Below are 21,477 nucleotides of genomic sequence, written 5' to 3' on the forward strand. Positions count from 1 at the left end.
GCTGTGGAAGGTGTGGGAGAAGCCGAGGACACACGGAGGAAAGAGGAGGGCGAGACAGGAAGGAAGGAGAGAACTGGGCTGGGAGAACCACAGGCGGGGAGCTGGCGCTTTCCTCAGCCTCACGGCGTGGAAGCAGCGGCCTCCCACAGTCCGCGAGGGGAGGAAGGGCGCATGCGATGATAAGCAGGAAAAACCCCCAGAATCTCCTCATCAGATTCATGAGCAGTTTCATAAATCCCCGGTTCCTTCGGCCACTCACGGGAGCTTTACTGGTCTCGTACCGTGTTCCTGGCACTGTCCAGTCACTCTGATAAATGGTGATCGGGGCTGACAAGTTTACGTAGGACACAGGCAACAGACAGACAACAAACAACAAAACATGTAACAAAAGAAGATGATTTTACATAGTCATAGCTGCTACAACAGAAATAGTGAAGAAATGGCAAATCACTTGGGGAGGCCACTTTCATAGTGTCAGACAAGTTGTGAAATGACTTTCCCTCTGCGAATGGAAAAGAAAGAAGGAACATCAGAAAGAACATTCTAGGCAGAAGGAAGGCAACTGCACACTTCCAGCAGATGTACCTGGAAACAAACTAAAAACCGGAGTGCAGCTAGAACGAGCGGTGTGAGCGGCAGACACCCTCACATGAGGTCAGGCTGGACAGCGCGGTGGGGCCAGCTCGGGAGCAACACTGTAGGTCCTGGTGAAGAATGCGGACGCGCTCCTCACGGCAGGACACAGGCGCTGCCTTCTTCAGACCAGCACCCCACGGTCATCCCCCAGAAGCTCTTCTGTACCACCTCTTGGTGCATTCCACCTTCCTGGTTCAACTGTCTTCTTCTGGAAAGTGAGACCAGATGCTGCACTCACGGTCCCCTCACACTTCATAGAAGTATTTCCAGCTCTTTGAGACACCTGGGGATTTGCAGTGTCGACAGGATCTCTGGTTTGCAGAAAGTTGACAAGATCTCTGGGTACCAGTAAAGCCTGATGGAGGAATGCCAACCAGATGGCAGCTCAGAAGGGGACACAGGCATGATGGGCCCTGAGGGGAACGTGTAAGGAGCTCCACCTGGATCTGTCCTTGTCAGTGTTCCCACTGACTGGGGCTGTGCCCAGAATGGAGCGTCTATGCCTCAGCACTGCTGCTCTGGGGCTTTGTGACGGGGACAGAGGATGCCCCGTCTCGGAACTCGAGCACTCCTCCTGACTGAATGGGGGCGATATCGTGAAGACTGAGAAGACAGGGCAGGCCGAGGCAGCCAGCCGCCATCAGTGAGCAGTCCTCGCATCCCGCGAGCTTGTGCTCATCCGGACGCACAGCTGTGTGGGAGGCAGACTGCGTTCCCAGCGTCCTCTTCAGCCGTGCACGGCCGAGGATTAGGGTCTGTCCCACAGCCTATGAGGGACGGTAACACATCCGCAAAGAGAAGGGTCATGACCGTTTGGACTCCACGTAGGTTGAAGAACGCTAGAAAGGAAGCCAGCCCCATACCAGCGACAAGAAAAGGCCAGGTGAGAGACAAAAGCAGCTTTGCTGGGACCCACGAGAGAGTCGAGGCTGCAGGAAAACCAACTAACCTGAAATCCTAGGAAGGTGCCTCCGAGGAGAGATGGGGAAGGAGCACAGCTTCCCTGCGTCAGGGTAACAGTGACACGGGGCTGCTTTAAGAGCAAGCAGGAGCCTTTCTTCTAAACTGTTTCAGAGGCTTCTAAAGTCTCAGGATGGGCCGGCCCGTGAGCACAGATCCTAGAAGCCCCAGACATACGGCACGTGTGTAAGCATGTGTGAATGCTCCCCGGATCTTGCTACAGACTCAAGAGAAAGGCTGGATGGAGCACTGGGTATCACACGCAGACAAGGAATCGTGGACACTACATCAAAACTAACGATGTCCAGTATGACGACCAACACAACATAATAACGAATGAAAGAAAAAGGTTGGAGACAGGCCAGGACACGAGAAAGCTGCCCTCTGTTGTGCTGCCTGGGAGAGGGGCACAGTTGTCACTGCGGGAAAGGAACGAAGCCCTTCCCAGATCCTTCTCCCCTGTTCACTCCTATAGCAAAAACCTCCAACAGCTCAGGAGCTCAGCCAACCCTGCCACCTCCGAGTCATGGCTGGAGACACACTCTGGCCAGAGGAAGTGCTCAGAGAAACACCCTGCTTGGGGACAGCTCTAAAAACACCCTGGGCCCAGATCGTAAGGGATGCCTTCTGCTGGTGGAGGGCAGGGAGCTCCCACACACGACACATCAAAACGACAAGGCAGCGTGTGGATGATCCTGGGGGGTCAGGATCACTGCAAGAGCCTCACCCGAGACCTGGTGACATGGAGTCTGCCTAGTCCCGACAATTAGCCAGGACACCAGAGAAGCCCCACTCCCCCACCACGAGGTTAGCAGGCACTGAGTTCAAGTCACAGCGGAGGACCTGGGAGAGGGACAAGTGGGTACAGAGAGGCCCTCTCTGAGGCACAGGGTCACATTTAGAGGATGGTCTAAGGTCACGGAGGAAAATGCTCCAGTAACTTAAGCCAACCACAGGCACAAGGTGGTGCTAGAAGACTCTGGAGGCTGTGTACAGGGACGGTAACTATGAAACCAACACACCCAGATCCAGCTCAACTCCGGCTGCGTTGGGAGCTCAACTCACCCCACAAAACAGGTCTGCACAGAACAAGATGCAAGCTTGTTGCACGTTGCCAGGTGTGAATACTATTATCTCAGCTTCTGCTGTCCTTTCCTGTGTCCAGCTTTCAACTCAGAAGCACAAGACACAAGAAAAGACAAGGGGGAAATATTTATAGTCAAGAGACAAAACAACCAACACAACCCGACTCAGCTACGACACAGATATTGGAAATGTAAGTCAGTGAGTTTAAAACAACTCTGATTAATAAAGCCTCTAACAGAAAATTTGCAGAATACATATGAACTGATGAAAGAGAGATGGAGATTATAATGCTCATGTAAGAGAAAGTAAATCATAGTAACAGACATGCACAATGCTTTCTAGACTCCTCTATAATCTTGACACACAGCCAATAACAGAATAAGTAATTGTGAATGGCTGATAAACATTACACTGAAAAAATGAAAAAAAGGAACTAAAACATCTTTGGCCTAGGCTAGTGTTCAGCAAACTCTGAAATCAAAACTTTACTGTTATTTTCCTTGTACTATGCTACAAAAAATCATGGGCTGAATTTTTCTACTTTTAATTATGAATGGAACAGACCGACAACACGACACAGAAGGAAAAAACACAGACTTCAGATTCGTCCCATCTTATGTAAAAATACTGGCTCTGGCAGGCCCGTCACAGGACCGTCTCTGCAGCTGGCGTCTTGCTGCTCGTCCCGTGGGGTCGAACACTGCCAGCACTTGAATAAATAATGGACAGAGCCTGTTGTCCTGAGCACTGAGGGCACAACACGGCGTGTCAGCTGGAGACGGACACATGTGTGCGAGTGTGTGGGCACAGAACCATCAGACGTGTGTCGGACCATGCCTCGAGTCCCTCCTCTGACCGCATCAGGGAGGCCCCCACACCCACCCCTGGGTGCGCCCTGCAGCGTCTCACACCCAGCCTCGCCTGTCCAGCCACGGACTGCGTGGGGGCAGACGGGGGGCATCTCAGCCGGTACTGCGGGGGGTCCTCCTGCGGGTTCCGAGCAAGGAGCCCAGAGAGAGGCAGGGTGGGGTGGGGGAGGGCAGAGTGAGGCCAAGCAGGGGGGTGGAGCGAGCTCCCACGTCAGGCGGCTGACACGGTCTGCAGCACTGGGCCGCCGGTGCCCCGGCCCACTCGGGCTGTTCACACCGGATTCTCCAGGGAGGAGCCAGGGGCCCCTGTGAGCGTGACAAAGTCTGCATGTGGGGGGAGGGGCTCAACTCCATGAACGTTCCCACATAAGTCGTCTTTCCACGGACATTGCGTGAGGCCTCACAGGCTCCTGAGGCACAGAGGTTGCTCAGGAGGACCGCAGAGAGCGCCTGGCCCGGGTGAGAAAGGGCCCCTTGGGCAGGTAAGCAGCAGCCCTGAGCTGGGACGAGGAGACCTGGGAGCGCACCTGCCTCTCGACAGCCTGAGACACAAACAGCCAGGGTGGGACGGTGGCCTTCCCCAGCCCCGCCACGGGGACTGTGTCTGGATTTGGGGAATTACATAGTCTTGGCTTTATCTGTCCCAAGAGCCCGTCACGGACACACGGGTTGGACGTCATTGCGCAGGATGCTCTCACTTAGGAAACCTTTTCTCCCCAAACCACCGCTTCCCCCCCTTGTCCAGAGGATGTGAAGATCTGACAGTAAAATGCTTGGGTCAAGCAGATTCCAAAGCTGTAGCGAGAACCAGCGCATGGAATACGTTGAGTTCCCAGAGCAGAGCTGGGCTCTGGCTTTGGGGAGCAGAGGACATGAACAAAAGCCTGTCCACCAGCAGATGTGCCGTTGCAGTGTGGCCACTGCTTCCATGTGACTGTGGACAGGCCTTGACCCCAGGTCCCCGGGAAGGATGGCACCTGTCCCTTGCTGTCCCTCAACAGCTCCTTAGCAGCTCTGGCTCTGGCCCCACTGGGCCACATGTGACACAAAGGTGACCCCGTACTGGGGGGCCCCTCTGTTCAATCACAGATGATCCAAGACACCCACGTGCCTGCAGGCATCCTGGGGTACGGAGGAATCCCAGAAGAAACCACCTGAGCCAGGTGGGGAGATTAATGTCGACGTGTCACCACTCACTGACGGGAGGACTCGTGGAAGCAGACGAGGGACCGGAAGGTGCGGCCAGCAGGGCGAGCAAGAACCCCTGCAGGAGGGGGCTCGCAGGGAGTGTGCTGCAGCCGCAGAGCTGTAGATCTGCTGAAGCTGGGGAGGGGGTCGGGGCCAGGAGGAGCAGACAGCCTTCCTGGGAGCCCCTCCCTGTCCACTAAACCCCAGGACACTTTTTCTTGTCCAAGTTTTTTGTGGAGTTTTAGGAGAGCATTTACACGTTCAGCGCAGTCACGTACGCATGTCTGCCCTGTTCCCCCTTCCCATCGTCGAGAGGATTGCGGTGTCGACGGCGCGGCCTCCTCCCCACACACCAACACTTCCCTCTCGGAATGGATTTTCATTCTCGGAACTGAGCTGCCCCATCACGCGGCACTTGCGGATTGAACATCTGATGACTACGTCAGTTCCAGGGTTTGCCTTCAGCCCCGTCCGAAACCCCAGAGGCCCCGGGTTCTGCCGCTGCAGTTCCAGCCGCACCCCAACCCTTCCTGCCCCAGGTGGACTGTGCATGTGACTCGTGAGAAGAGGCTGGTGGCCTTGGAACTGAATCGCTTTGAGCTGCAACAGGGGTCAAGGTGTGTCTGCTCTAGAGCTGCAGCTTCCTGTACGGACCCAAGCAGCCTCAGAAGCTTCCCGCTGCGCCTTCCCGTAGCAGGTGAGACACAGCCTCTTCCTTCAGGGAGTTCCCGCCTCGGGGTCTGACTGCATCTACACATGTACCCGGAGGAGCTTTGCTCAGTATTTTTGTCCTTCATACTCGAAACTATATCCAGTTGTCTTGTCTTCATGTGCTCTCAGACAGCAGGGGCACCGTCCGTATGGAGATCTGGAGGCCTGGCACTGGAAGGCATTTAAATGGTTTGACCTCATTTCCTGTGCTCTGAGAGATTCTTCTTCCTGCTGAACCAATTCTGCAACTTCTGGGAATGGACTTCCTTTTTACTTCTGTCAAAACTCATCAATTAGCGTCAGATCACAAGACTTCTTGTTTTTTCCCTCTGGTCTAGCACCAGCTGGAAATTTCTCCAATCCCGAAGATTCCTCCAGATTAACTCTGTGTAAGTGGGAATCCAGTCCCTCACGCACCCAAGAATGGCGTAAGGGAGCTGCCAAATCCGCGCCTGTGTCCACAGGATGAATAAAGACCTCTGGTGGCCGAACTGGGCCGGCTCCAATGGTGTCGCCTGCAGGGACACTGCTCCCTGCGTGTCCTACACATGCCTGAAGCTCCAGATCGTGGTTCGCTATCCTCTCTTCTGCTGCGGTTCCTCCTGACATGCAGTTCTAGAACAGGACCCCGTGTGACAAAACAGCAGACAAGGCCTTCAATGACACGGTCCATGTCTCTGTCATACCTGGGCTGTTCATTCTGCAATATGACATAGCTCCTTACTTTGATTACATGACACAAGCATATCACATTCCAAAGGAATACAACTGAGCTGTGCATCAAAAGTCTACAGCACAAACAGCTACGTCTGCATTTACGACGTCTACCAATCTACTTCTGAGATAGCAGAAAAAAGATTTAAATGGTATGACTCAGAATCAACCTCAAAGATCTACATTACTGGTTTATTATAAAGGCTACAACTCAGGAACGGCCAGATGAGAGAGACGCACAGGGCAAGGTGTGGAGAAAGGGCCCGGAGTTACCCTCCCCGTTCCAGACAGACCCGCTCCCCAGGTCTCCACCTGTTCACCCACCCAGAAGCTCCCGCCCACCTCTACCTTTTTCCTCCCACTCAGAAGAATTCTTCATCTCCCCCAAGACACCCTCTCGCACTCCCCTTTCCTCCCCTGCTGCCCGCAGAGCCTCCTGCCTGCTCTCCTCCTGCTGCCTCCTCTCGCCTTGGCGTGCGGAAAACCGGATTTCTCTGCCCTGTTCCCCCTGACCTGCAGGCTCCACTGCTCCCACTCATGGAAAATCTTCGAGAGAACCAGGAGCCGCGAGAGAATGCTTTCATGGATCATCTACGTGCTTTTCCCTCCCACTGGCTCCTGTCGCTCTGTGCTCGCCCCCCACCCCGCCCAGGCGGTCTGCGTTCAGGGGCTCAGGGAGCATCACACGTGGTGGTTCCCGTCCACGGGCCCAACCCCTCCTAACAGACCCCACGTGTTCAGGAACACACTGTATGGAACCTGCATAGAGCAGAACTGATCTGTCATTCATCGGGAATCAAAACGTAACTGGCATCGTGTATTTTTGTCCAGGTAACCGCCTGCAATGACACGGGTATGTTCCTACCCCGTTCCCCCGCTGTAGCAGCTGCACGCTGGGATGTGCACTGTGCACCCTGACGTGCGTGGGTGGGGTTCCCCTATAACGAAAAGGACCCTATAATGAGACCTAGCGCTCCCCAGCTGGGATCTCTTCACAGGCCCGGGCGTCTGGGTGGCAAGTGTGCGGGACCCTGCGGTCTGGGGGAGCAGGTGGTGCCAGGGTCGCACTGTCCTGTCCTTCCAGCACGCACCTAAAGAAATGTAGACCCAGGCCCACGGAGACATGGGACGGCGCTTCCCTGAGTGTGTTGTGGTGGCCGGGAGGTGGCGGCCTCCTGGGACAGCGACAGGGAGTGTGAAGATGAGCCTCGAGAACGCTGGGGGCGCGAACAGACGTCCTGTACACTGCGCAGTGGGACCAACGGTGCCGAACATGACCGCTCGTAGGACTGCAAGTCTCGCAAACAGAAGGAAAGACGTAACACGGTGCCGTCCAATGTATTTAAAATATATGCCCACCACACAGCAGCGGACGGCCTGCAAGAACACTTTCAACTACAAAGACAGTCATTACACAGTTCAAGACTTCCCAGGAAGGTCTCAAACATGCTTAAGTAAGAAAAATTTCGACAAAAAGTAAAAAGACACTATTAAACACAGCTTTATGGTTTCCAAATAGGAGGAGTGGAGTAAAGCTTAAGGCCAGTGGCCTGAACATTAAGGCCAGGGGAACACAGCGGCGGGGGCAACTGCGCATGTGCGGACGCTACAGCGTGCTTCCTCCGCCCCTTACCCTTGAGGTCCAGAGAAGGTGACGCCAGAGTCAAGTCAGGAGAACCTCTAAGACCCTCGGAGGCTTTCCTCACTTCTACTATGCCACTCCGCAGGGAAGGACTATGGACCCCGCCCTACTGGCCAGGCCCATCGCGCTGCCCTGCCGGGTCTGCCCTCCGTCCCAGCTCTGCCCTTACCTCTACCCAACCCCGCTGTGGCCCCGCCCATTTCCTAGGACCGCCCCTCCACCCAGGCTTTGACCGGACCCAACTCCGCCTTTCTCTTCTGGCCCACCCGTATCTGGCCTGCTCCCTTTGCTTCAACAGCGCCGTGGTCTGAACCTCCCTCCATCCCCTCTGGGACCACCCCAGTCTATGCCGGCCCCTCTGCCCAGACCCCCTGGCCTGGCCCCTCTCACCTTCCCAACCCCCCTACTTGTCTGGCAGCACCCTGCTGTCTGCCCCACCTCTCTGTCTCACCCGGCGACCTCTCTCACCACCCTCTACCCGGCCTGGCTTCCTGACCCAGGGGCCGCCTCGCCTCCACCACCCCCTCCTCCCTACCCCGCCCTCCTGTCCTCCGGCCTCCTCATCAGTCACCCAGTACCTAGGGGAAAGCAACTCTTAGAACAGTCATCCATTTTTTGTTCTTTTTCAGACTTTTTTTTCTTTTAATTCTTTAAGGGTTTTTTTTGTTCCATTTTAAGAAACACAGACTGGTACAGGGGGAGGTGCGGGGGAAGGTGCGGGGTAGGGGGGGAGGACCTCAAACACACTCTGTGCCCAGTGCCATGCGGATCCAGGGCTCGATCTCACACCCTGAGATCATGACCTCAGCTGACATCAAGAGCCTAGCACTTAACAGAACGCGCCACCCAGATGTCCCTCAGCCAAGATTTTTTAAACGAAATTCTTCTGCGATGAAATCATTGCTACAAAGGGAACTGATTTATTCACAGGCGAAGTATAAATTATGGGGGAAGGTTCGCTCAGAGGTTATTTTGGACGGTGGATGACACCGTGAGACAAACGAAACTTCGCACACAGACAAGCAGTGGCGCCCTCCGAAGCTACCCTCGTGCAGGGATGGCTGTGGTCAGTCTGACCTCTATTCGGATGATTTTTGTGGGCCTGCGGTGCCAGTGGGAGATACCGCACACACATTCCACAAAGGTGGGGACACGCAGGGCTCGTGCTCGCCAAGCCGCGTGCCCAGGGAGGAAGGTGCCAGCAGGCAAAGCCAATCTCTAAAAGCTTCCCGTTAGCTTAGCCGCATGAGCCGCGCATACTACCGGCACGGGAAAGGAGTCCAGAAAGTGCAGGGAGTCGAAGAAGAACTAGGACCACCCACAGTCCCGCCATCAGAAGCCCATCGCCGCTACCAGCTAACGCTGCGCCTTAACCTGACTTTTACTTGGTCTCAGAAAAAAGCGCAGATAGCAAGCCTGGAATGATCCAGAAGCTGGGCATGGCCGGGGCGTCAGGATGACACACATCCGGGCGGTGTCACACAGACGGAAGGCCAGCATCCGGACTCCACTGCAATCACGCCGCGTGGTGACAGAGGGTGACGACGCGCACCGGGGAGCACGAGATCACGCACGGAACTGCTGAGTCACTACGCTGTCCGCGTCACACGGACACAGCGTGTGTGTGAGGGACACGTCACTAGAAGACGGCACACGTATTCTGCGTGCACACACACGACCTTCTGCCTACCGAGCCGGAACCGTACAGTCGATGACACGTCCCCGTCCCCGCTGCACTCCATACACGGCAGAGACCACTGGGTGTCGATGACACAGATCCGCACGGTCACCTGGTCGCTGCAGAGCATGCCATCGAGCACCGACACAGAGTGAACGGGACAGTCGCTTTTGGTCACTCAGGACACCCCAGGGTCTTGCGATCACACGCTGAGATGCAGGCCGTGACCCCGGGACGTACACTTGCCCTCCAGCATGACCCTGGCAGGGGATGTGCGCTGTGCACACGGACACCTACAAGCTTGTCTCCGGGCTGCACCGTGTCCATCACGGGACTGAGAGAGGCTCTGGAACCTTCCATCTACACCCCCCCTGCCACGAACATCTTGACTCAGGGCTGCATATAGGATGGAGTTGGGACTGGGGCCCCACGGAGGGTTCTCAGGCTGCAGGAATGAGACCCCTCCGTCCTCTGACTCCACCCCTACACCAGTGACCTCTCCTCAAAGCAGGGGCAACACAGGACGGGCCTGGGCAGCACCACCTCCTTGGGTTCGAGCACAGGAGGCACAGCACCTCCTGCAGCCCGAGCACCAGACGCCCGACCAGGGTCACGGCTGTAAGCCCCTGGTGCTGGGACTGCGTCACAGAGCTCCCACCACACCCCCTGCACTTTCCTCGGACCTGGGCTGAATTCCCCTAGAATTTACTACACTACGGGTGCCTGGGTGGCTCAGTCATTAAGCCTCTGCCTTCGGCTCAGGTCATCATCCCAGGGTCCTGGGATCAAGCCCCACATCGGGCTCCCTGCTCGGCATGGAGCCTGCTTCTCCCTCTCCCACTCCTCCTGCTTGTGTTCCTCTGTGTCTCTACCAAACAAAATCTTAAAGCAAAAATAAGAATTTACTGCACTACATTTACCGCATCGGTCTGAACACTGGCCCCGACACAAGACGAGTCCAGTGATGGGGAGCAGAGAGCGAGCATCTGGGCGCACCCGAGGCTGTGGACGGAGAGACCGGGCCGCCTGGCACACTGTGGTTCTTCTGTCAACTGGGCCACTCCGTTTCCTTGTCCTTCCCCAGATGTGTTTCCTTGCGGGCACCCCCGTGCATCTGCACCCAGAGTGGGGCGTCGTCCTGAAGCACCTGATCCTGGGGTTGGGCCTGTGAGGATAATTCTGTCCAAGGACAAGACACACAAGGCCTTGTGGGTCGGCCGCTCAGGCCCGTTAATTTGGGGAACAGACTCACTCGGGCCTCCTGCTGCATCCCCTGGGCCACCCCCTGTCGTCTGACCGAGCCAGCCTGGCTGTGGCCCCTGCCTCAGGCTGAAGTCCCGGGCCACCCCCCATGTCAGTCAAGCCACCCAGATAATGTGGGGTGTGAGCTCAAAGGGACACGGGACTAGGGTACCCGTCGGGCAGAGACTACTCAAATGAGCCCCAAAAGGAGTCCTCTCTTCCCGCTCTGTGCGGGGCTCGAGGCTGGTTCTGCGGCCCCAGAATCCTCTGTAAATCCCCTCTTCCCTGTCACCTCCGCTCCCTCGGGGCAGATGCCATGACCCCCTCTCCCTCACACTGTCCTTCCTGCCCTCCGGCCACCCCCAGTGCGCTCTTCTTTGTGGGTGAAAATACGTCTGTCCTCCAGGTAGTAGCAGCTGAGACTGAGAAGGAAGGACACCCGACCTGTGACCTTCCACAATGTAAAGGGAAAATAATGTTTTTTCTGGCGAAACTGTCCAGGATGAATGTTCAGCCTGACGGGATGCTTCTCCCCCACAGTCAGGCAGGGACCCAGGTTTCTCAGGGCATCTCCCCCTCGCTCAGCATGTGGGCAGGAGCCTCTAGGGCCCAGCCCCGGACAGGGTGACCCTCCCTTCTGCTCACGCATCCACTGGACACAACAGGGTCACCTGAACACGGGAATGCAAGGGAGGCTGGGAAAGGCAGTCCCGCTGCGTGTCGCGGGGAGGGGCTGGATTTCAGTGGACAGCTGGGGGCGTAGCCACGGCTCCTTACAGAAGTCTGCTCTCCAGTCCACACGTGCCACCGCTCTCCCAGGAAACGCACTAGAAACCCTCAAGTGCACGGAACAGCTCTCTGAAAACTCCAGAAGCCCCGCAGCTTGTACGGACGTAGGAAGGCAACCAGAACTGGAAGGATGGTCAACGCCGAAATAAGTTTCCTTCTCGGCCCCCCACCGGCCCCAGTGTCCAGGAGCCACAACATAAACAGGACGTGAAAACGCGAACCGCAAAATACAATGACATTTGGCCATGGAACATGTACAGGGTCTGTGCTCTGAGCACGGAAAATCACTGGTGAGACAAGCCCCAGGTCTAAAGAAAGGGAGGGGCGTTCCACGCTCACGGGTTTATTTTCACCAAATAACCCCTCGTGTAGTGCGGTACAGTACAATTCTCGTGGTTTCCATGCAGAGGGAGTGACAGGCTGACTCCGAAATTCACACAGAAAGGCAAATGAAACAGAAACGTCAGATCAATTTTAAGAAAAGGAAGTGGAGGAACACCCCCCCACTTTTAGTAATTCCTTCCGGGGACAGTAATCCAGAACAGACCCATAATACTAGGGACGCTGACTTTCCACACAGTCGAATAGTCAGTCAGTGCACGAAGTCTAGTTGTCACAGCGAGCGGTGTTGGAAAGATTGGACATTCACGTAAAACAAAAGAAACACCAACCAGAAGCCTCAGACCTTGACCAACAACAGCGCAAACGTAGGGCAGAGACAGAGATCAAAGGCTCCAAAACTGGGCGGTGGTGATGGTGTGTGCTGGAAGTGACGAGAAGTCACTGAACCGTAGGTTCCTACACGTCAGTGTGTGGCTCAGGAGTCATACCCCTTCTGGGTGTCTAAGATCGTAACTGCACACCTATCACGGCGGCCAACATTTCAGACCCGCAGACACAGAGTGCTGCGCAGCGTGTGGGCCGACCAGAACTCTCGTGCCCTGCTAACGTCCAGAGACGTGACAGGATTCCAGAAAACAATATGGTGGCTGCCTACACAGTCCCCACACAGGACCCGGCCAATTCACTCCTAGATTCTGACCCCGGGAAAATGCAAATGCCTAAATAAAACCACGTCCGCGCACGTGCACAGCAGCGCTGTCTGCCATGAGCCAAACTGGAAACAACTGAACGTCCACCCACAGCCGAACGGACGCACACGCCGCAGTCCGTCACACGCCGACCTGCTCAGCCACGGGACGGCCGAACCGCTGACACGCAGCTGCTTGGATGAGGTCAAAACCATGACTTTGAGGAAAAGGAGCCCACGTGGGTGCCCATGGCGGGATCCTCTTTATAAAAAACCCTAGAACGAGGAAACGTGTTGTAGTGACAGCACGCGGAGTCGTGTTCTTTCCCTCTGATGACGATCCAATAGGCATAATGCATTTTTGCCAGGTCCTTCCCACCTGCCACAGGCTCTGCCGCCTCCGGGTCCCCAAACCCGTTCGCAGCAGGGGGGTGAGGATTACACGTGTCTTCATCAGCAGCGGGATGACCACTCACACTGAGACATTCCCAGCTTCATCAGACCAACCCACCGAGGACAGTTTTCCGAGTGTGCCCTGCGTGTGAACGTGAAAGCTCATACAGCCTGATCCCTCACTGTGAGTAAACACCTCACACATTACTGTTCAGGAGGCTTGGCTGGAGACAGTATCCACCCCCACAACTAACTCCTGAGCAGAAATAGATCTTTCCTATAACGCAGCCATAAAACCTTCATAGGCAATAATAACGTGTTTATTGCACGAGTTGTCAATTGCCTGGTAAGCGTCTGGAACGCAGGGTCCACACATGCCTGGTGTCTCCGGAATGCACCAGAAAAGAGGCTCCCCCAGCTTTTCCAGAGTTGCTGTTTCAGTGGGATGAGGGACCCAGGCACTTGTCGGCAGGGACGCCGTGTACTCCTGGGTGCCCAGAGAGGAAAGGGGACAATGTCTGTCAGCTCTCGCTACAGGATATTGTGTAAGGAATCACCCTGGAACAGTGGCCTAAAACAGCAGCCTTGTGTCCTCATGGGTCTTTGGCTCGGCTGAGGGTCGGCTGCTCTGTGGGGTCCTCCCTGGTGCTTCCCCATGTCTGGTGGGACCCACTTGCAGCGGGTCAGCGGTGGTCTGAATTCTGGCCTGGTCTGGGCTGAACCCGCTCCAGAGACTCTGGGCCTCGAAGTCTCGTATCCCCTGGGGTTGGTGGGTGAACCCAGGCATGTCTTCAGGGACACGGGTACGAGGGTCCAGGCGACAGTGGCAGCTCTTCAGTCCGAAGCCGGGCCCTGGCCCCACCCCGTCAGACTCCGTGTACCGGCCCAGGCACCACACCTGTTCCAACCCAGGCCCCGGCCCCGGTGAGGACACGGGAGGGATGAAGATGAGGAGAGCACACAAACCGCCAGGAGAAACAGAAACACGAGAAATCCCGCCCCATTCTGAGCCGGACGCTCACCGTGTTGTGAGTTAGCGTGTGCGCAGGCACAAGTAAAATGCCCGCCGTTATCCTGTGTTTGAATCAACCATATTTCCCTCTACCTCTGAGGGATGAATGAGACTCAGGGGTCACTTGAGGGAAGGAAAGCTTTTTTATTTGTGTGCTCGGGGATCAAGGGAGCACCATTTTTCTCGGACAGACCAGGAATTTCAGATGATAGACACCTCCCGCCCCTTAAGGCCCACCATCAGGGCCCTGAAAGACCAACAGCAAGCTGTTCCAGATGTCCTAAGAGATGCTCAGGGCACTCAGCTGGGACAGTCTACCCAGCTGAAGGACCACCCCCTGGGTCATCAGGACTGTGCTTCAGGTGGCCGACGTCAGGAGGGGACCGCAGCAGAGCTGTGAGCTGCTGAGGAGACGCACTAGAAGGAGCTTCCTGAGGAGGTGAACCAGAAAGGAGCCTGAAGGAGGGTGGGTTGGAAAAGGCCTGGGGTTGGGAGGTGGCATTCTGGAGACAGCCAGGTGAGGAGGGAACCCTAGGGCAGAGGGCCAGGGCTCTCCACGGAGAGCAGGGGTGTGCCCCTACTCAGGAGGACCTCGGGGAGAACTGCCGAGGGTGAGCACGGGTCCTGTATCTCACCACCGGGGCAACATGAGGGGAGTCTCGTAACCGCTCTGCGCCTCAACTGTTCATTCGAATGGGGATGGCAACGACACGACCTTATGCACCAGTGAGGCTGACAAAGGGAAAATACACTGAAAGCTCACAGAGCAGTGGCAGCTGGGACGGTGCTGGTGATGATGCCAACTCGGATGAGGAAGACGGTGGTAACAGTAATGACGGGGACTGTGATCTCGATGATGACGGCAAGAGGACAGTAACGGCGATGAAAGCAAAGGGTGCAGGCCAGACGTCATGTCCTTCCAGACGCGCCCTCCAGAACAAACGCCAAGACTCCCAGAGCGGACTAGCAGGCCCTGACGGCGCTGCTCACTTCCAGAAGCCACAGGAGGAAACAAAAATGCTCTCAACAAGACAGACGCCTTTATAGAAACAATATTCCTCCTAAAAGCAGCAGGAAATGTAATTAAATAACCAAAATTCAATTTGTTTTAGTCTAGACATAAACAATGAAATTTCACAGGATTATGATGTGAAGCGCGATGTGCTACACAGGGACTTCCTCTCGAATCTGATTTCCTTCCCTTGTAATTGGTTCATGGCATGGACGTGCCCGCGTATAAACAGTATTTCCAGCTGATGATGACCAAAGCTAATGCCCCCACTACGTCAGAACCCCAGCCGATGCCCAAGTAACAGCCCGATCACAAACCTACGGTCACAGCACAGGGCAGCCCACTCTGCCCTGAGGACAAAGGTGCCCACTGCTGGCACACAGTGCCCCGCGCTCGATGCTGGTCACCAGCAGGCCCAGCTATGGGTCAGCCACCAGCGTGTGATCCTTACTGCTCTGCGCCGTGGGGAGCTGCGCCCAGTGACCCTCCCAGGCAGACGCAGGAGCCCGGGCATTCCACGGGCCTGGGGCTGCGGCCGCTCGTCACAGCATCCTTCTCCCGAACCCGGCCCCACGGGCTTGCGGAGGGTCGCCATCCGCGGAAGGGTCAGAGGAGGGTGAGGCCCGCGCTTCAGGGGACGCGCGAGAGACCGGGGTGAAGCACCCACCCGAGCCTCCGTGGTTGTGTCCACGGGACAGTGTCCGCCCCCGCGCTCGTGTGGTGCGCGCACGCGGGTCCCAGCGCGCAGGGCCGGCCCGGCCCGGAGCGGCCACGTGCGTGCCGGCGCGCCGCCCAACGAGCCCGGGTCTCCTCCGGACCCCACTGGCCGCCCGGCCGCCGCGCCGCCCCTCCGAGGCCGGCGGCAGGAGGAACCGTCAGCCGACACACGGCCCCTCCCCGAAGCCCCTCCCGCGGGCGGACACGGCCCCACCAGGTGCCCTCCCGGCGGCCGCGCGCCCACCTCACTGCGCCCGGCGACACGCGGAGCCCCACGCAGGTCCGGGCGGTCCGAGCCCGCGCGTGTCCAGCGCGCTCCGGGGCAGGCCGACGCTCGGCCGCAGCTGTGGACGCCGGGACACTCCGGAGCCCGTCGTGGGCAGAGACTCGGCCTCAGTGCCTCGAAGGCCACTCAGCCAGACCCCGGGCTGCGGCCCCGGCCCGTGCCCCGCGGACAGCGCGGCCTCCGACACTCCGGCGGCTCCGTCAGTCCGCGACGCCATCTTCCTCCCGGCTCCCTGCCTGCGCAGAGGCTCACGGGAGGCTTCTGGTTGGTGGGCCCGGGTCACGTGGGCGGGCAGGGCCGGCTGCAAGGGACGCCGGGAAGCGGCGCGTGACTTTGCGGGTGACTCGGCCCCGAGGACGGGTCCGCGTGGGAAGGGGCTGCGGGGACCGGCCGGCCGGGCCTCCTCCTGCCGGGCTTGGCCCAGAGCCCGAGCTCGGGGACGGGACCTGCGGGCCACCCCCTGCCCCCAGCACGCACAGCCCCCTCCGACGGCGGCACACCGCGCCTGGCCCCCACCGGCGTTTCTGGAACGTTCTCTCCCACAGCTCCGTGCAGGCCTGGCTCCCACGGCATCCCCTTAGAGCGGCTCTGACACAGCCTGAGCTGGTGCCTCCACCCCCGCCAGTCCGGGACGCCACGCCAGGCCTTGAGAACTGAGCGCACTGCACACGTGGGGCCCCACTGGCCTCCCTCCTTCAACATAACATCAGAGACGGGACAAGTTGTCAACGCCCCAGACCTCAGGACCCCAGCAGAGCCCTACTGCGGATGCTCTGGGCACCTTCCGAATACTCGAGGGCTCCTCCCAGAAGGACCCTGGGGCATAAACCCAGCCAGTCCGTTAGCAGACTTGCGGCTCCGTGAGGGGTCTGGCAGAAATGCCTTTCGCTCGCAGTTGCTCACCCTTCCCTGACCCAGCTCGGAAGGGTGCAAGGCTGAACTTCACGTACATGGCTTCTTTAAGAGGCCGGTCCTCAATCAGCATGGACCCCTGGAGGATGTCCCAGGATCAGACTCCCTCTGTCTCAGGTTAGACTGTGAGAATGCGGGCTGTGTTCTGGGTGAATCCGGAGAGAAGCCTGCAGGTGGGTGAGGGAAAAGCTGTCCTGCCTGTCCCCAGCAGGTCCTGACCCCACTCCTGACTCCAGAGCATGGCCTCTCAGCTGCAGCCTCCAGAAAGGGGAGGAGCCAGTGGTGCTGGCAGCTGCACCGCGGCCTCTGAGGGCACTAGAGCGACTCTGGAGTCAGCTGGGGGAGCTGGTGATGCCTGTGCTGGTTTGTCCCCAGGAAAGCCTGGGGCAGGGTGGCCTGGGTGGATCCGGCAGGATGTGTCCAATGGGCAAGGAGTCTGCGCCCTCCCCTGTGTGGGTGAGGGATCAGCAAGGGGAGAGGATGGAGAGACACCTGCCTCCCGCGCGCAATGCTGGGACCGACTGAAGCTCTTTACCCAGCTCCGTTCTCACCGTGGGGAGTTCCAGCCTGTTCTAATGATCCCCCGGTTCCCTCCTGAGCTCAGCGCCAACGCAGCATCATCCAATTTCCCAGCCACCTGAGCCACCCGAGGCTAAGCTGCTGTCACTCCGGCAGCCGTAATAAATGAGCCCGTTGGAGGGTGGTTGGAGACAGAGGAAGCCCAAAGCTGGTGAGCACATTGCTGTAAATACTAGTGGTTTCCACAGACCTTGTTTGGAGGGACAGAATTACAATGGTTTTCTGAGCTCTGCACCCAGAAAGTAATAATCTGAATTTACAAAATAACCCTAAGGTGTTACAAAATAACCCTATCGGCATGCCACCTGAAAATGCATGGCTTTATAGAATATCTCATCTATGCAGGGCGTCTGGGTGCCTCCATCAGTGACCGCTCCGACTCTTGGTTTCAGCTCAGGACATGATTTCGTGGGTTGTGAGATCAAGGCCCACCTCAGGCTCCGAGGCCAGCAGGAAGTCGGCTTGAAGATTCTCTCCCTCTGCCCCTCCCCCCACTTGTTCACATGCAGTCTCTGTCTAAAAAAATAAATAAATAAATAAATCTTTAAAAAAAATAGATCTCCTCTATGCATGTCTATTTAAGTTGTGAGGTTTGGAAACCATGGTGTCATTTTATACACACAGGAGTCCGTCACCAAACTGCTGGGGTGCTGAATCCAGATCTCAAAACTGCTTTACTTGGACTCAATAGGGTATGAACTTTTTTTAATTCACATGCTTTCGCGGGGGGGGGGGGGGGGGGGGGTGTCGTCACATGTCGCCCCACCCCCAACAGCCTATTCTCCTACACCCAGCCACTTCACAGGTGTATGTGTCCTGTCTGGTCCTGGTAGACATGTAGGTTCGCAACCACGATTTAGAGTCCTTGAGTAAAGCAACCGTACAGACGGGGAAGTAGAAAGACTTCATCATTAGGACTATGCCCCATCCTGGTTATCACAAACTGGTAAAAACCTGTTGTAGTCCCTTCCTTGTGAGGACCACATCTATTGCAAAAGGGAAGATTCACATTTTCTTTTCGACTTTGCAAATAACGGAGCAGATTTCCTCCTTGCTCTATTTTTTATTCAAGTATAATGAACATACAGTGTTTTGATTTTCAGGTGTACACTGATTCAACAGTTCTATACTTTACTCAGTATGCATCATGATAAGTGTACTTTTATTTTATGTTTTGTAGAGAGAGCATGCGGGGGAGGGAGCAGAGGGAAAGAGAATCTCTAGGAGACTCTCACTGAAAGTGAGAGTCTGAGCCCAGCCTGGGACTCAGTCTCACAACGCTGAGACCAAGACCTGAGCTGACATCAACAGTCTGACTCTTAACCAGCTGAGCCACCCGGGCACTCTTGGTAAGCATACTCTTGATCCCCGTCACCTAGTTCCCCATTCAGTAAAAGATATAAAAGGTTCAGTTCGTACTGCAGGACAGAACAGACAATTTGACTACCAGCATCCCTCCCCCGTCTTCTTGCCATGAGGTGCCCCTCCCTGCTGTGGCCCCTCCTTCAGGACCCCTACTCTCTCCCGGCTCCTTGAAGTCCGGTGTCTCCATCTTCCTCCCTCCAGGGGACTAATGAAGCCATGCACACCTGGAAAACCAGAAGCAGAGAGGTGTATTTTACCTCCATTTCCTCCTCAAAGAAATTTGCCAGCTCAAAGCACAAAACACTTATCTTCAAGTACAATAAACCCATGAAAAGTAAATCTATCCCCACCTGTCCCATCGTATTCCCTTACCCTCACTGGCCCCATCCCATTCCCACCAGCCCCACCCCTTCCCCACCTGCCCCACCTGTGCCATTCTACCCCGCTACCCTCCTCTGCCCCATCCTACCCCTCCCGCCCCCACCCCTTCCCCACCTACCCCATCCTATCCCATAGCAGTAGCGGTGCTTGCTGTCCTCTGAGCCAAAGACCTTGATCACCATGCTGTAGAGATGCAGCCCTTCCACCAGCATCCACGCGAAGGCGCTCAGGAAGAAGTAGTGCAGGAACATGGCCAACACCCGGCAGGGGACCTAGGATCAAAGACGCAGAGGGCCATCTCTCTGGGTGTGAGCCATGGGCGGTTCCTGGCATCCTGGGTCACGTGCCTCACCCCCCCCCAAGGGCCGGGGCCCAAGCTCCCTTTCTAGTCTCCACAGTTCAGGTGGGACCTGCGACTCTGGCATAGTGATTGGCTCAGGAGAGAGCATCAGCATCACGGCTGGGGTCCTTTGCAGCAGGATTGGTTCAGGCTGGCCACCTGAGCAGATTGGCCCGATGGGGTGGGCTCTGGGGAGGCAGAGCCGCCAGGGAGCCAGCCTTCGAGCTGGGGCCTTCACAGACAGGTGGGCCCGGCAGCTGCCAGTAGGTCCCTAAATCCGACCTGTGCCGGGTCTGGCGCTCAGAGCCCGAATCCATGTGGGGCCGGGAAGGGGGCGCCATGATGGGAGGGAGGAAAAATAATAATACGTAATAACACCTTCAAGAATTAAAATGATGAAAAGAGGGAAAAACAAAAGAATTAAAGACCGAGCCCCAGGTACGGCATGATTTCTGTTGGGCACCCCAAGCTCTGTTGTCCCCCCCAAGCTCTGTTGTCCCAGACTCCCCGAGATACCAGCTCATTCTCAGGACAGCATCGTGTCCCTGGCACCTGGTTTCCCAGGTGCAGCTGGAGGTCCCTCATCTGCCCCGGGCGTGTGTCAGAGGCAGGTGTCCCGTGCCCAGTGCTCGTCCCTGCAGCCCCTTCCTAGGGGCGCCACCGCCCACCAGCGGCTCTGGGACCGGCCCCCAGGGCACACGGTGGGACCCCATCCCTCCCAGAGGGGGGTCGGCACTGTACCGGCCGCATCCGCATCCTCCGGAGGCCTGATGGAAATCCGGAATTCCGGCCACACCCAGAGCTACAAACCCAAATCCGTGTTCTAAGGAAACCGGAGGGCGGACGCACCCGGAGAACACGGCTGGCACATGTCCGATCCCTCCACCGCCCATGCCAGGCTCTTTAGATGCCGCCCTGTGCCCCTAAACCAGCGAGGGAGGACCACCCTGCAGCCCAGGAGGGTGGAGCTCTCCCTCCGTAGCGGCCCCAGGGCAGGCAGGTGGGGGCTGAGGACCCTGCTGGGTCCATGTCGCAGGTGTGTGCCCGCACACATGGCACCACAGGCAGGCAGAGGAGAGGAACAGAACTGGGGCTTCCTGGGCCAGGTCCCCAAGAGGCCCGTCCTGTTGGGAGATGCTCCTAGACCTCTGTCTCCGGGAAATCATGACGCCTCAGCTCCAGTCCCATTAGGCAGGAGCTCAGGGCAGCCTGATTTTACCAGAATCCAGGCCCTCTGACCGGCTCTTGTTGGCCACATCTGGTCTTCCCTGCTAACTGTGTTCTGAGAAAATCTCCCAGAGTGAGGCCATCCCACTGCATTTCCCATATACACAATCCCACTGGTGAGGACATGAGGGCGGGTGTGTGGCTGCAGAAATGATTTCATTTGTCTTTCAACTCGACTCCTGAGCCCCTTACTGAAGGTGATTTCAGGCAGCATTCCATTGCTCTCTTTTCCAGCTCAGTGCATCTACATCAGCCAGCAGTTAAGCTTTTCTAGAATCTTCCCTGACTTTTCCATTTAAGGATTTTCATAACTGTCTCCTACCCCGCCTCTCTGTTTTTTGTTTTCCTCCCCTCCTACTGGATTTCCTTTGGGAGAAATGGTAATTCACCCTGGACACAGCCCGAGGTTCTTTCTTCCTGTCCACACTCCAAGCCAAGAGGTGGGCATGTGGCTCAGGCTGTCACTCAGTCACATTACTGTTCATGAAATGTTCATTTTTAGCATGGATAACTTCAAGCCATTTTCAAATCAACCTTTCCTGGCAATGAATAGATGTGATTTGCTCCCACAAAGACACCCACAGACTGTCTAAATCTGGTGTCTTCAACACAGAGTGGTGACAGATTTGGGGGGGAAGATATATTTAATCATAAATACCTCTGTGACTTCGTTTTTTTTAAACTGATGGAGTGAGCTGCCTCCCTTCT

General features: G+C 56.7%; 1 protein-coding gene across 2 annotated transcripts; it reads right to left on the bottom strand.

Moving 5' to 3' along the window:
- Nucleotides 1-18,605: 18,605 nt before the first annotated feature.
- On the bottom strand, nucleotides 18,606-20,299 carry LOC116572099 (adhesion G-protein coupled receptor D1-like). Of its 2 annotated transcripts, XM_032310831.1 has the most exons (4): nucleotides 20,284-20,299; nucleotides 20,211-20,216; nucleotides 19,321-19,474; nucleotides 18,606-19,045 (listed from the first exon to the last, which is right to left on the bottom strand). In XM_032310831.1, exons 1-4 carry the CDS (start codon nucleotides 20,296-20,298, stop codon nucleotides 18,900-18,902), a joined length of 321 nt encoding a protein of 106 aa, XP_032166722.1. In that variant the 5' UTR covers nucleotide 20,299; the 3' UTR covers nucleotides 18,606-18,899. The 2 variants fall into 2 exon arrangements, with proteins under 2 accessions (XP_032166722.1, XP_032166721.1); XM_032310830.1 differs by lacking the exons at nucleotides 20,211-20,216; nucleotides 20,284-20,299 and adding an exon at nucleotides 20,059-20,199.
- Between the last annotated feature and the right edge of the window lie 1,178 nt (nucleotides 20,300-21,477).

Source organism: Mustela erminea, chromosome 13 (assembly GCF_009829155.1).
Source record: "Mustela erminea isolate mMusErm1 chromosome 13, mMusErm1.Pri, whole genome shotgun sequence".
Taxonomy (NCBI): Eukaryota; Metazoa; Chordata; class Mammalia; order Carnivora; family Mustelidae; genus Mustela; species Mustela erminea.